The 17,214-nt window shown below is 31.4% G+C and overlaps 1 protein-coding gene across 1 annotated transcript; it reads left to right on the forward strand.

Annotated features, from left to right (window-relative positions):
* The first annotated feature begins 2,252 nt into the window (after positions 1–2,252).
* On the forward strand, positions 2,253–15,239 carry LOC148271904 (endocuticle structural glycoprotein SgAbd-2-like). Its single transcript, XM_088240779.1, has 5 exons — positions 2,253–2,407; positions 5,200–5,387; positions 7,530–7,618; positions 13,224–13,388; positions 14,175–15,239. The coding sequence occupies exons 1-5, from the start codon at positions 2,399–2,401 to the stop codon at positions 14,300–14,302; spliced, it is 579 nt and encodes a 192-aa protein (XP_088096905.1). The 5' UTR covers positions 2,253–2,398; the 3' UTR covers positions 14,303–15,239.
* Positions 15,240–17,214: the final 1,975 nt, after the last annotated feature.

Below are 17,214 nucleotides of genomic sequence, written 5' to 3' on the forward strand. Positions count from 1 at the left end.
TCGTACCCGTGCCTAATTAGGCGCTGCTTAAATGGGGTAGGATGAAATATAACCGTTACAAATTTAGTGATTACATGCTTAGTGGTTACCTTCCGTGTGACAAAAATGTTTTAGACGCGCTACAATTGGAGTGCCAACCCGGTACTCCCTGTATCGCAAAGTGTGGGTAAGGAAATAATGATGCCGTGATAAAGATTTATGTAAATAAATAAGATAGCAGGCGGGTTGTAAGTTTCATTTCTAAAATACCACTTCACTCCAATATCTTTGCACTTTAACTTGAGAGCAAACAATACCATAGGATCGGCGCAGGCGCCTGCTACTGAAAATGAGCGTCCATCGAATTCACAAGAATAATGACGTTTCTCATTACAGGATATATATTTATATGTAGCTTGTTTAGGCGTTTCAGCTAGTTCAGCTGAAATGGATAGTTCTTTTAGATATGTGGGGTTCATAGTTCATTCCCAAAACCCGTACGACTTTTGCTCAGAGACGTATCTCATTTTTCGAACCGAGAGTGTTCAATATTTTGGAAGAACGTATTAAGCTCTCAAGGACAAAAAATATTTTCAAGAAAGGAGTTAAGGACTGGATTTTCCTTAGTAGGAGGGATTTAAGTAGGAAACTCCTTGGTGATTTTCCGAATGCTTGAGTTTACTGTTTACCATATTGATGTGCCATATATATGTTTTTTTAAATATTTTTATAATTATTTTTTTTGTTTCTAATCCTATCCTGATATACATGTGTCTGTGTCATATAATTGCTCGTCCCATCTCAACACAGGACTTTTTGTCTCATGGAGTTAGGACTTATTGTCTCAAATAATGTACGTAAATAAATAAACAGTCCATTGATTGATGACACACACACGCGCTAAATAATTTCACATTTAATAATTCATATTGATTATTCCACATATGCACAATTAAAAATGTGACAAAGTGTGTAAAGTGATCACTAAAACCCCAAAAAGAGATTATAAGACCCGTAAAGTGTAAATGCGCAATTTCCATATCCCCTCTGGAAGAAGTTTTTGTGTTTTACTGTAAATACTCGTACCTACAGTAAATTGTAAATATTTTATGTTTTAATGATGTATTTTTGTTATCGTGATTTACTGAAACATTCAAATTTTTGGGTCTTTTTCGAGGAGCTCTACATAACTCAATGTTCGAAAATAAGAAGTTTATAGTTAGCGCGTTTACTTACCATGCATGATGTCGCGGATTCGATTACTGACAGGGTCGAAGGGAAATATCTATTTCAAAAGGTGTTTTCACACTGCAATAATTCAGTGTACCTGATTAGATATCTGGAGTTCAATCACAAATAACTAATGACGTGCTAATAAGCGACGTGATAACAATTTTTTACAATGCTTGTTTATCGTATTCGCGATCGCAATGCAACACCGTGAACACCTAATATTAAATGTCAGAATATTTACGTTTTGCGACGTATAATCCTGTTGCGTAATTACCGGTGTATATATGGAAAATATTTCAAAGCTGCTATTTTTGTTTATTTATTTAGTATTTATAATGCTATTTATTGCATTTAGCATATTTATTGTCAAGAAAACAGTCGCCATAGTAATTGTTATTTACTATCCACTTTTTTGTATTAGATATTCTTTACTTTTCTGCAAATGCAATAAACTGTATTATTTTTTATAGTAAACGCCAATTTTTCACCAATGAACTATATTTATTTACGAGGAAAACAAAAAACGAAACCGATACGAGCGTTGACTTACGACTGCGATAACTTAAGCATGTTCATTATTGTTCATTGTGATCTCTCAAATGCTTAGCATGTTTTCAGTGCCCTAAGTACCAAAAGTGCGAATAAGGGAACGATGAACAATTCTGGAAACAAGATTGAGTTATTATATTGTATATCGATCAACCGTGTGGATGTTGACCGTGCGAATTGTATTGATGAGGTAATCAGTATGTATGTACATACGTCCGAGGGATTCATTTTCGAGGGTAATCTCTTTTTATCCGATTTGCAAAAATGAGACGTTTAACAACAAGTTAGCCGTGAATATCAGCACTAAAATCTGGATATTGAGGAAAAACTCGATTTGTGGAGTAATTGTACGCGTGTATTGGCGCAAACTCGATTGGGCCGCACACATACACAGGTACTTGGTAGTTTAATCGGGTGAACTGTATCTCTCGTGGTAGGTATCTGGTTCATGTACCTTTATAGGTATCGGCTTTAGAGACAAGTGCAGAACATCTCCGAGTATAAATACTGGAGCATCCTTCAGTGCATCATCAGTCGATACAGTTTAAACTGCCCAGCGATCCTTCTAGTCTCGTCCTCCGGAACTAGTGCACTTAAGGAATCTTCGATCATAAAGAAAGGTTTAATAATTTTCATCATGAAATTGGTAAGTGTTTTTTTTTTCCAATTATCAAATATGACACGAAATATTTTTTTATTATTTTACCTTATTGCGATAATATAAGCCAGAAATAAAACAAATACAAAAAATCAGATCCACCGTGCACAAAATTAATTGAACAAAATATTAGATCTTAGAATAAAAATAACATAATTTAGGAATACAACAGAAATAACGTGAAATTGTTTCAATAAGAAAAATATACAATACCCCAACAACACAAATTTAATCATAAGGGACAGTGGAAACTTATTCGATATTATATTATTAAAACAGAGGTAGAGAAAAACTTATTCCCATTGACTGATTATGAGATATATATTTTTTAAACAATAATATTATTCTACTATTTTAACAAGAATTGTGTTATTATTTAAACAGTTATAAATAAAAACAGATTTTACTTCAATCAATTAGTTTCGCTCGCGGAAATGAGTAAAAACCACGCAATTAATAAATTCCACTAAATACCATACATGATAATTTGTATAAACCTTATAATCGTTGAACAGTCGAACTCTTGTTTTTTTTAAGGCATATCCGGCTAAGCCTCTCGTTCAGAGGCTATGTTATGAAAAGTTATGAAAAATACACCACAACACTTAGACTAATTGAGAAAAAAAACGTTCTTGGATTTATATAGGTGCGAAGGTTTTCACGGTCACTGTTATCAATATGTTTCTTTTTTGGGTGATACCGTGTGTGTTCACTCAGTTTACCCTGAAGATGGCTCCTGCAATGGTAGCCGAAACGTCGGAACAAATCCAACACACGCGGTATCACCCAAAAAAGAAACATATTGTTCTTAGATTTTTCTCTTGCAAATGGCGGGAATCGAACCCGTAAAGCCAGTTTCACAGTTATCTATAAAAATGAAAAAGATATATTTATTGATTTTGAATCAATTTTCAAAATCAAGCACAAACCGGATCAAATGTACTTTGGTGCCAAAAAAATTTAAAGAAAATGCGTGAAATAGAATCTTGGGCACTGAAAAAATTCACGTAAGGAAAGCACTTTTGATAGATTGAACCCCTGACGTTGGACCGTACTTAAATTGCATACATTTGAATTTGTTCGTGTGCTATGCTTTCATTATCGGCAACATAAAATTTCGTCTTATTATTTTTATTATAAAAAAATAAAATAACAATATTTGGGTTCGAGTTGAGAAATAACTAACTATTAAAAACGGGAATCAAGTTGTAGCACAGAGGGGTTCAAATATTGGACCTCTGATTCGTGAGTCTGCTACACTAGCCACAGGACCACAACCCAGTTTAATACTATGTTTTTGTTTGATTCAATTTGTTTTTAATTTCTCCCTTTAAAAAAATATTGTTTTTACCTGGAGCAAGGTATTCTCAATGTCATGTGATTACTACTTCTTCAATTACAAGTTCAGTTTATCTGCAACCAATACATATTTAAAAAGACTGCCTGGAAAAACATTTTAGTGATGTCCCGTAATATATACGGCTAAAATGGAAGCGTTATACAAGATAGTGCAAAAAATGAAATAATACTATGATAATTATTAATAAAAAAAATCAAAAAATGCTAGTTCAAAAACAGCCAAAAAAATTAATAAATTGCGCGACCGACTTTATTTATTTATACTTTTACATTATGTATATTCTTTTTTATACTTGTTAATGTTCCCTCACTGGGGTCCCGTGCCGAGGGAAACATTTTACAAAATGTGAAACATGCCTAAGATTAGCTATTTAAGAAAGTTAACATAATAATAACAATAAAAAAATGTAATTAGCCGAATTATCATTAACATAATAAACAATAAAAAACTAAAATAATCATAAAAAAAATAACCAATTTATATAGACCAATAGAACAAATTTCATGAACAGTACACACATTTTACCTATTTGGCTTGATCCACTCATTGATTCGTGCGCAACCCACCTCCACTATAAATTTCTTAATAGCAATTTTATATTAAGAGAACTTACTGATTGTCCTAATGGATAATGGAAGTAGATTGTACACTTTAACCAAGTAGTAAGCCAATCCTCTTTGACCGAATCCTTTTTTATTTTTTGCAGCATCAGGGTGGAGTAACTAGTAACTCTTGTATTTGTAACGGAAGGTAGAGAATAATGTTTACGTGCGTATAGTAACAAAGCTTTTACATAAAGTTTTTTCATAGATAATATCTATAACGTTTAAGAACATGGTAGTTTATAATTAAATTAGTTAATTCATTAAGTTATATTCATATCTTATTATAAGAAATGTTCAAATTAATTAGATTTTGAAAAGAAGCAAGTTCTGGCTAGAGCAGGCACAAATTTTCCAGGGCACGGGACTTTGCCTGCGTACCCTGGCTACGGCATTGGTAGTGTGTGGTGGGCTGATAAGCCTACAATACTTGAGGTCCCATTTTATATTCTTGACAGGCTGGATGTGAACACTGATTTAAAGGGTGGTCCTACACTGGAGTATTCGATTGTTTCTGGACTGGCATTATTAAAGTTATCTTACCCTAAAAATGATTATTGTACGTTGTTATTTTAGTATCAACTCGGCACCCTCTCATTGTGATTTATCTGTAATTTTTTATCTAAACCAAATGCATTCATGAAAAATAAGTCATTGCGGTTCCGTAGTATCGCTGAATGTAGAAAAGAGATTCTTAATTCCTTTTCCTAACACGGTTATTTGCAAGAGTTTAAAGTAGACGAAAACGGAAATATTTGAGTAAAAACGTAAATGTTTCTTTCGGAATATCATCCTAACCAACTGCCGTCTTTTTCCAGATCGTGTTCACCTGTTTGGTAGCGTCCTGTGTAGCCGGGCGCCTGGAGAACACCTACCTGCCGCCCTCGGGGGCCGACCAGTCTGGGGGCTCCGGGCTTAGTGCTCCGGGCGGTGGCCCCGCGAGCCCCCCGGTCGCCATCATATCACAAACCAACGAGAACAACGGCGATGGCTCTTACAAATACAGGTAAATAAATAAATAATAAATTAACACGATCGTTAGTATAAACATAGGTTTATATTCTACATTAATCAGTAATATTTGACTTACGATCTGTACTAACTTCATATTTATTATTGTGAAGTAAACAAGAAGACCTTATATTTTCTATTGATGGACACGACTCCGTTTTAGAACACGAGAAAGGTTTTACACGATTTTCTCATTAAAACTGTTTTGTGATTAAATTCGAAGTGAGAACAATTTGAACAAATTTTCACACTGAAAATCAATATTTTCATTTTTTTTTCTCAACTAAAAATTAAAAAAACTGTATTTATTATCACTAAATAGTCATAAATAAATGAGCGTGTCTTTTTAAGTTGGTCTAGCTGGAATTTAAATCCAGGCTCTCATGTTTGTCTGTTTGTCAATGCGTTAGCTCTCTTACTGAGGATACATTCCTCCACATACCCGAAATCATTTTAAAGACAGCGGGTCTCCGTATCAGTAATTTAACTTTCGTTACTCCGACGTCCGTCACATAATACACCTTATTAAAGGTTATTACATACATAAATTTAATCAAATTACAGTGAAAGGATTATTAGTAGGTAGGTACTACGTTTGACAATCTCAACACCAAGGGTTAACAACACCTTTGATGGAAAAGGACGGCACAAAGTATTTGTCATATTATTCCATTCGTTCTCTAAGGGGCGTATGCAATAAGAATATAAACGTAAGAGCAATCTCAGAACAAATGCACATAATTTCATTTTGTTCCTAAGAGTCCACGTTCTTAGAGCCGAACGTAATAAGTGATATTTATTTTTTTATTTTTTATTAAGATTTTTCTTAAATGGTACATGTTTTTTTTCATCTACACAAATCTACTTTTATACATATAGTAAATTTTATAACTGTAACTCTCCAAAAAAAGATACTAACTCTTGTGCTTGGCGAGTAACTTGCACTGTTATAGTTATTTATTTTGGTTCACTGTTGTAGTGATTTTGAACATAAAAGTACAGGAGAAAAAAAAACATAGGATATAAATAGAAAAACAGAAAATAATAATACATTCATACTAATTCAAATTGAATGCAGTTTTTACATTTGTTCTAAAAAATTCTTTAAATTTGCTTTTAATTAAATTTATATTAAAACAGAATTGAAGAACACTTTTTAGAAGGGAATACAGAAGCCTAGGCATTTACAGGAATTATAACCTGTCATCGGCTGGTTTAAGTGACCGACGTACACACCGTGTAACATTCACCACTCTGCCTATGTTTGAATATCTATAATATTCCTTCAATTCTTCCATATTACAATATTATGAGTTTGTCCAAATGTTTGTAAATAAAAGATTAAAGTAAAATGGTGAATTTTACACAGTGTGCCACTCAAACCAGCCAATGACAGGTCATAAGCCCTGTAAATGCCTAGACTTATATATCCCCTTCTTCAAAATGTTATCCATCTCTGCTGTAATTTGTTATTCTTCCACATGTGGATCCATTTGATGTAAAAGTTAAAGCTCTTCATAGGCAGAATAGTGAATGCCACACAGTGTGTAAAGTGGCCACTTAAAGCAGTCCATGAAAGGTCATAAGCCCCGTAAATGCCTAGACTTCTATATTACCGTCTATAAAATGTTCTCATCTATGTTTTAATACATTAATTTTAAAAACTTTCATGGTAGTTGAATCTAGTTCTCGACTTCAAAAATTTGGATAGACACAAAATATTGTACAATTTAAAAAGGGACTTTTTTTTCTATCAATTCATTTCAGTTATTTATGTTGTCATTATTTTTTTACGTGTATTTTTAATAATACAATATAATATAATAAATATAGACATAAACAAATATTTACCAAAGTAGTCCCACGACGCTTAATGAAACGACGGATGACGCCATTACATAAACTTCTAGCGAATCTCAGCATTAGAATATCGTTTGAAGAAGTTTCGTGAGTTTTCCGACAGGTTCTCTTAAAATTTTGTACAGAATTCTTTAAAAACAATAACGCTTGCACAAAAATAATGTTGATGCCTGAATACAGAAACGTACAAATAAACATGTATTTTAAAACACAATTTTACATACTATAAATTTAATAAAAACGAATTTTTAATGGATACTATAAATTTTCTTTTTAGTTACGAGGCTGAAAATGGAATTAAAGTAGAAGAACAGGGAGAATTGAAAAATAAAGGAGACCCTGAAAAGGAAGCCCAATCGGCTGTTGGTAAGTAATCATTGTTGAACTTTATAAGTAGATGTGAGTTGAGTTCTGATTATTTACCCAAATATTACATTTTTCCGACCATTTCATAACAGTTGTAAATAACTTGTGTTGTTAAAATGGGAACCGAATTGTGGTAAAGTGGAATTTGAGCCTCGGACCTTTGATTCGTGAGCCCACAACACTACAACGAGACCACAATCCGGTTAAAGTTTATCTGACACTGAATTCTGAAAAGTACTTTAATTCTTTTTTTTAAATTTGCTTACCTTCAATGTGTAGCAAGTTTTAAAATGCAAGTAACCTAGAGATGTTTTTAGTTTATGAGTAAAACTATTATAAAATCAGCATTCAACCAGAGTTAGTTACACTAACTCAAGCAACTCAACTCAACAATCTTAAGGTCGTTAAAATTTATGGCTTTACTTTAGAAAAAAAGTCTAACTTTACTAAAAACAAATAATGTACATATTGTCCTTGGACTTATACTCGTATGATTGAACCAAAACAAAGAATCAACGTTGCATTAAAAAATGACAAAATATTTTTTTATTTTTTTTTGTTTTGTTCATGAATTTAGTAGAAAAAAATATCCTTTTGAATCATTACTGAAATTAATATTTCCTGAATAAGCTTCATAAACTGAAGCTTTTAGTTTTTGTTTAGTCGGTATAATAAATTACTTTCACTAAGTGTATCGTGGGTGTGAAACTAAAACAAATAAATGAATCAGTTAATGCGTAATAAATAACTCGTTGCAATGGAGAAATATCACATACATAGATAAAAATACATGAAATGGATTTAGGAAAATTAATTGTTTATTCAAAATCAATATGGATGTTGTGGATAAATGTTTTCAAGCATGATTTTAAAATAGAAATTCCTAAAAAAATATATCCCAACAAAAACGCGACATGTTTGGCCTCGATAATTGTGAAGTTATAATTCGTGACGATGTTCTATTTAAATTTAAACGGTCACAAACAGCGTTTGTTTTTACCTAAATCGTGACGTATTAGGGGCGTGGCCAATACAACGGACCTTTTCACTGGAATTCAAAACTATAAATTTAAAAATATATTTTATGCTACCAACAAGTAGCAATTTTTTTTTTTATAGACCCTTTTTAATTGAAAATTGTTTAAAAAAAATCCATGTTATTAGAAGTACTGATATTAATTACACATTACTTTTGCAATAATGCCTGAGAGGTGGCGTTAAGTGAGGCAATTAATTTATCTTACCGATGTCCATAAATAAATATGTGAAGACGGGGACATAAGTTATATTATACATTATACACATAGCTATATTACATCAACTTATGGACGGTATCATAATCTTGTTTTCGATTACAATATAATGTTATCATGTGTGGGCAGAATAAAAAAGGTAGGTGAATCTTTATCGCAGACCTTTTTCACTTACACAACAATAAAAAGTTACAAAACCGGTCATGTTCCAAATAAAACCAAATAAATAATAATCATTGTCAAATGCGGCTTGTATGGACAGTAATTAATGTTTGTTATTAATAGGTTTCCAGAAAAAAATTCACCGTAACTTTGCGCTTAGTTTTCTTTTCGGCTTAACGGCCTCGTGGTGTAATGATCAGCGCGTTTGTCAATCATGCTAGAGATCTCGGGTTCGATTCCCGACATGGTTGGTATGAAATATTTATTGAAAACGGTGTTTTAACACTAGAATATTTAATAATCCCTAGACTGGTACCTGAATCGTGAGACTAATTATCTTACCTTCATGTAACATTTTTTTATCAAGATACGCTGAAATTCGTGTACTAATACAGCGCCTTATGCACACTTACTAGAAAATAAAGATCGAAAGTAAAATAATTTCTTCTCCACAATAATTATTATAGCATGTCTGACAAGAAAAAAATTCAACATTAACCCTGTAATTGCCTAGACTTCCATATTCCCTTCTCTAAAATGTTCTCCGTCCCTGTTATAATTTTTGAATCTTAGTTTCAATTTCTTTATTTTATACGTTTAAGTACATTACAAAAAATTTTCAATGCATACATAACACAAAAAAATATATACTTAAATTCAAATACACAAATATGGTTAAATAGAAATACCCAGCAATTAAAGAAAGGGGATGCTATCCTCTCTGAACCTTTTTTCACTAATGTGAAAGATGTCGATATCCGAAGAGATGCTGTTGAGTAATGACATTGCTTTTCCACTTTTCCAAATGACTCCCCAGGGGGTAATCTAGCCTTTTGTCTACAAACATTTGGAGTAACTAAAAATATTGTAATATTCCTACTATGTTTGAAACATATTTCTTACACAAAATGCTATTTACCATTTAAATCAGACAATGACAGGTCACAAGTCTTGACTTCCATATTCTATTCTTAAAGTGGTTTTCGGGTTGTGCACCCGTGACTAGTGTCGCGGGCTCGGAAGAGCAAGGTTCGAGGTTCTAAACTCGCTTTGACAAATTGATTCCAATTTCCAAGTATAGAGTTATTTTCAGTTTGTTAAAAATGTTCAGTAAAATTGGAATATTCGGGTAAATTATAAAAACGCAACTATTTCTTTTTTTAAATGCTTCGTTAAAAATTGATCAGCTTTTTGTAATGTTTATTATTAATATCTAAGCTTCTCTTCAAAAAGTATCATTCAAAACTTAGTCCACTAAATTGTCCTAATTACGCAATATTATATTATCATAATAGTTAGAAGTAGGTAGAGTAAATGCAGGAAGTGTTAAGACAATGAGTGAAAGTGTTACAAGCTAAATGTACTGAGAATATGTAAATAGAATAAATGGACTTCATTCAAAGTATCTTTTATGTTCTTCTGAATTATGCTGTCAATAGGTAATAGATATTCAGTAACTGCTCTTGGGTAACTGAACGATTTGTTTCAGATGGACCATTTTTAAAATGTACATATTTATGTTGTGGTCTTTACAGTCAATGTAAACCATTTGAGGTTATAAGATTATGTTCATACATTCGAATACTGAATAAATCCAGAGATTTAGTAAATTATTGATTTTGCCTACGGTTAAAAGTTTGAGCACTAATAAAAAAGTTTGATTCTTAAAAAATACACTCTAAATTCTCAAAAAAATAAACCATGAAATATATTTATAATTTCTAATGAGCGTTAGATTAATAACGTTGTTTTAAGCTGAGGAATTCTGACTTATCAACGCGTTTCCAAAATATAAACAACAGTTGGAATTTATTATAAAAAATCGACTTGTCGACTTTCTGGACAAAATGAATATTTTTATTAAATAATAATATGGATTTAGAAAAAACCATTCATTCAACAGCTCTTAAAAGTAAATATCTACTATCGGTGATTCTAAATTTTAAAATAGCGTAAATATTAGTTAAATTAAAATCAATTGGAATAAGAGGAAATGCCATTAATCGGTTTAAAGCTACTTAAATCACAGATTTCAAATATCGAAACTCAATAGTATTATTTCAGATCCAATATAAAATAATGTAGGAGTACCACAAGGCTCCGTGCTAGGACCTGTACTGTCGTCATAAGTAAAAAGGCAATTATTTGTAGATCATATTTTGAGACTGGATACTTTTAAGTATTTATCAACTTTATGCAAGCGTAAAAAATAACCGCAAATAATCGTGAGTAAAAACACAGTACGTCAATTTTTTCTAAAGACTAAATCATTGTATATGTCATATCTACATATTTTTTTTTGTTATGGATAGATATATAAATATATATATATATATATATATTGCGTAAAAAAATTCAAAGCTCACAAAACATATTGTTTTTCATTCTGATTTTTTTTACTGCTCATTACTACATATTAAATGTTTTGATTCTTATTGTAAAACATAATCTTAGGTTTAAGAAATTTTTCGATTTTTGACAAAAACGGTATTTTCGCCAATGACGACAGTATCAATATACTAATAATCAATATTATCATAAATGACGAATCTCCAAAATATTGTAAAGTCCGACTATTTGCTGATGATGCACTAGTTTATATATCAAAAGATAATTATGTGAGAGTAAATAATTATAATAAATATGATTTGATAAATATTTCAAAATGGTCTTTTAAAAAAGTGAATAAATGAAATATCGCTAAAAAAAATTTATTCAAATATTGGGAGATAAAATATACCCCAAGAATGCAACATTGATATTTATAGTCTGGCCATAAATTCTGTGAAAAAAACGTATCTCGAAGTTTGATAAAAAATTAAATTTTAAAACACATCCTTAATATGTATCATTTCAAAATTCGGAAAGAAAAGTTATCGGTCGACCCTTCTGTATAATGAGTTGCCTAAAGAAATAAATGTAATAGAAGGCATTGAAATATTTCAATTTTTATTAAAAAATTCTAAAAGTTATTAAAATTTTATAAATTGCCTTATACGAACACGAATAAATGAATAAAACTAAGCGACACGTATAGAGTAATCATTTTTAAACATATAAATTACGTTGTAGTGAATTAGAATGAACACGGTTTAAAAGTATGTTTTAGCCATATATAGCATGTGGAGGGAACATACGACTTACCTGGGTACAAAGTAGGTACCTTTCTCATCTGTGTAGTATGCAGTAATACCGATGCACATATGTGTGTACATAATAGTGCACTATGCACATTTACCGATTGGAAACGGGGACAAGGGTTACGACGAATAACCTTTCCAATAAGCTACCGAAAATCTCTAATAACCGGTTTCGTTGTTTGTATTAAACGGAGAAGACATCTGTTTTTTTTTAATCTTAGATTTGTTCATAGACCTTTGTCTCTCCTTTATTAATAAAAAACACACAAAATGACCACTTTTACTAAAAGAACTCATAAGTACATGATTTGTTATTTGTCATAAATGTGTAGTTAAATACATTTTAATAAAATACGCTTTTAGGCAAGAAAGCAGCAAAAAACTCCCAATTTGATTTATGTTTGTTTTTTTTTTCGAATTCGAAAATGCCAGTGATTAACATTTCTTAAAAATATTTAACTTAACAAGAATGCCGTTAATTAATTCTTATTACTTTAAAAAGTAATAATTAATTTAAAAAATATTAAATGGCTATGTTTAATTTTTTTAAATTGGGAAAAATAATTTACAGAAATGTATTTTACAATAACTACGTATTTACTTTGTGTAAAGTCAAAACATTGTAACGGAACACCGCATAACAATGCAAGGTAAATATGTGGTTATAATATTCAATATGGGAAATCACAAATTTAGTACTTCGAATATTATTTTATGTATTTTTACCTTAGTAACTCCACTGATAGAGTCGCCTATACGGATAAAAACCATTCTATGATTATTGACCGCGAAATAAGATACAGATTACAGCAATACAACGGGCTGAGGTACTTGGGTTGAACATTGCGAGCACTAACCGAAACCGTCCATTACACGTCTGTTGTTAAATTAAAAACTAAACTTTGGTTTTGACCAAGCCGAAAGTTTTAAACGCTTTTGTTCTATGCAATAGAGCTTAAGGGCTTCTCTAGAGTTTTATTACTCTGAGATTTAAATTTCAATGCAAAGGACGATACTTTTTTTTGGTAACATTTGTTGTTTTTCCTTCAGGATCCTTTTCGTACCCCGGACCCGATGGAAAGATCATAACGGTTACTTACATCGCTGACGAAAATGGATTCCAGCCCAAGGGAGACCATCTTCCCACTCCCCCTCCTATCCCAGAGGCTATCAGATTAGCTCTGGAACAGAACGCTGCCGAAGAAGCTGCCACAGGTAAAGTATCTCACAGTCAAATTATCGACAAATCAAATAAGAGCAGGCCCTCGTATGTTTTCAACAAAATGCTGCTGAAGAAGCTGCCATGGCTAAAGTATATTTCAGTCAAATTACCGAGAAGTTAAATTCGCAATAATTTAAAAAAATAAATTTTAACTAATAACCCGCTAAGCTTCTATTTCAAAGGGTTGTCAGCAGGTAGGAAAGAGAGGATATGGAAGGAAGCAATGAATAATACACCACAACACCCAAACCAATTGAGAAAAAAAAAATTCCTTGGATTTGTTTCTTGCAACTGGTGGGGTTCAAACCCACGATGCCAGTCTCACAGTTTTTTTAATTTATTTTTTTTAATTCTAAATTTTTTTTTTCAATTCCCGACAAACTGCAGTTAGCCGTCTAACCAACTGCGCCACGGTGCATGTCATTTACATTTCAATTTCAATTACATTTGCTTATAAAAAATCAAATAATTTCAAAGCATCTTAGAAGGTTTTAAATATTTTATGGGCAAGTTTTGGAATAGAATGAAATGGATTTTTAAAAAATATTTACCTTATTTGATGTGCAATTTCAATAAAAGAAGATACAATAAAATGTCTTTAATAAACCAATAAAAAACAGCAGTGATAGGACACATAACTGCGTTGAATTTCACATTTCCTTTTTTTAACGGTATCCATCTCTGTTCTTGAAAACTCATGCCAAATATCATATTCGCATATCTTACGAAAACAGTTTATCATCATACTGCTAAAACGACGCCGATGCATCATTTTTCAGCGTCTCCCGGAAACGGCTACCCAGCAGGAAACGGATACCCGTCCGGCGGTCCATCCAACCAATACGTACCCCCAGCAAGACCAGGAAATAATGGAAATGGAAATGGAAACGGCGGATACAGATACTAACTGATGTTGACTAATCACACCTCTCCCAATGACGACTGACTTAAACGGCATCACGATCTAGGACACAATCGACCAATATTTATTTCACTAATTAGAGATTATACATATTAGATAACAGAACTTAATTTTATCAATGATATGGATTAACTGTACCGAAATCTATGAGAACTTAAGCGTGATTACTTAGACACATTGAGTTCACTAGTACTAGTCGACCAAGGATGGGATTCTGAATCTTCTCTACTCCCTAGGGAGTGGTTTATTTGGGAGTTTTTATTTTTTTAACACGACGATACTTTGTTTCATATGATGTTTAAAACGGAGAAAATGAATGCGGTTTGGTCAATTCAACCTGATTGAGTGTTTTGAGTAATGCTTGAGGTCACGATAATGTTCTAAATGAAAATCATCATGTTTGATTTCACGTGTTCATATTTATTTGACGTTTTATAATCAGTGTGGCCAGATATGAAGCAAAATATAGACGCATGCAAAAAATGAAATTCCGTATATGAATCTCTCTCTAAGGGGTAAAGAAGATTCAAAATACCACCCCAGGCAATGTCTTATGGATTACGATACTGTATGTAACTTTATTAAAAACGCAATGTTTGTTCATATGCAATGTGCCTTCAAATGAATGAATGTATTTATAAATGCAAAAAAATATACAAAAGTATGAATGTATAAGTATGCTTATATTTCTCAATTTATGGTATACCACCAGAGTGATTCAAATGTCTACTAAAAATAGTACGTTCTTTTTTATTAAAGGAGTGAAATTTATTAAGGATCTTCGTTTGAATTAAAATGTCTAAAATTCAACTGTAAATTACCTGTAACAAAAACTGTAATTATTTGTAAATGATGTGAATATGAAAAATAATTTACAATATGTATTTACATTGTAATGCAAAATACACAATATGTAAAAAAATATTTAAACTTTTATTATTAATGTCCAACTTAATTCTTTGAACCTTTAATTAAAGCTATGGAAATGGAGACGCCGATAAAATCCATATTTATTCTTATATTTACATTCTTCAACGATTTTAAAATGTTAGAAAAATACACAAATCATCATCGCTCCCTTTCCGCACTTAATAGTGTATAGGGCATTGCATTGGTACACCAATCGTAGCGTATCTTGATCATTTATGTTGAATAAAGGTAAGATGATCAGTCTCATGATGTAGAACTATGAAAATAAAAACGGGCTTTAAAATATTCCAGTGTAAAAAGAGATTTTTAAATGAATATTTAATTTCAACCTCATCCAAAAATATTGAATTTAAATAAATTTTTCCTTAAAACAAATTCATCTTCAATATTTTTGTGCTATTGATATTCATCATTAACACAGTAAAGATTTATAACTCCGTCATTTAAAACATCTATTAAGGCGGTGTAAAATATTGATCTATTCATTTTTATAAAGTATGGAATATTACTTGAAATGTCAAATCAAATGTTTTGTCACAGCTCGGTATTATGGGTTCTGCTCCAAAGTGATATATGGAAAATCGTATTACAACATATAGAGGCCACACCTTTCTCCCAAGCATCGTCTTTAAGAGGGTAATCTTCATCTATAAATACCGAATTTAAGTCATTTTAGCAAAATCATACAGATAAATAGTTGGTAATACATATTTATGGAATAAAACTATTAAGTACTCGTATAAATTTAGAATATTTTAAGTATTTATAAATATATATTTTTTTTAAAGGAATAACTGACTAAGCCTCTTCTTTAGAGGCTTATCAGCAGGTGGGAAATATGATTGAAATAAATGATTGTAGGCAAAGGCTAGATCCATTTATTGCTGTTGCAATCTTCCTCTTTCTTGAGAGGAAAAATATTTTTGAGAAGCATGACTGATCGTGAGCCCTGTAAATGCTATGACTCTCATTTTTAAGAAATAATTATCAATTTTGATAACTCCCTAAGAGGAATCCATTGTTAGTCTTCACATTTCACAACATTTAAACATGCTTTGAATATTGTAAATTAATCCAACTCCTATAACAAGATAAATAAAAATTCAAAAATATTTTCAGGCGCTGCGCAATAGGTGAAATAATTCACCATGATGAATTCCACCCACATAAATAGAGGATTAAGCTCTTTTACTACATAAAAATTTACATAGCTGAAAAAATTTAGATGTTGGAATATAGGCAGAATGGTGAATGTTATACAATGTGTAAAATGATCACTGAAGCCAATAATTAGTCGTAAGCTCTGCAAATGCCTAAATATCAATGTTCCTTTCTCACTTTTTTCCTCCTCTGTTTCTTTTATATGTGAATATATAAATTGAGTTTATACAAATCTGTGGTTTATTAAAATTTGACATTTTTTATGTTTTCAAAAATATTTATTGTATTGTAAATGAGCGAAAATCGTAATTTTAGTATCAGTATTTATTGTAACGCTCATGCATTGTGTTTTCAGCGAAGTTCACTCCATGCGTGCCATTATATCAAGTTACTCTTGAACTCTTTTATATGTTCCGAATTCAGATTGTATAGGAAATAAATGAAAATATTTTAATTAGTTTGTTATCATCCATAAAAAAAATCATGTCCCCAATCTTTAATTTTGTTTTTAAGATTTTTATAGTGGATGTTTTATATATTATATTTTTACATAACTCAGTATTTTTTATCTCTAGTGTAGTTATAAAACTATTTTGATTTATTAACTTGTACTGGAATCTAAAGGAATCAATGAAAAGCTTCCAATTTTGAATTACTACGATTATAGATTGCCTTTCAGAAAATAAAGTGTGTTTTAAAGTATAAAAACGAAGACGATTTCCGGAATGTCCATGTTTTGCCGAGGGATCTGAGTACAGTGACTCGCATCTTAATTGTTACCCATCCGAAATGAGGACAAATTAACG

This window comes from Micrasema longulum, unplaced genomic scaffold (assembly GCF_059751315.1).
Source record: "Micrasema longulum isolate JH-2025_06_02 unplaced genomic scaffold, ASM5975131v1 h1tg002592l, whole genome shotgun sequence".
NCBI lineage: Eukaryota > Metazoa > Arthropoda > Insecta > Trichoptera > Brachycentridae > Micrasema > Micrasema longulum.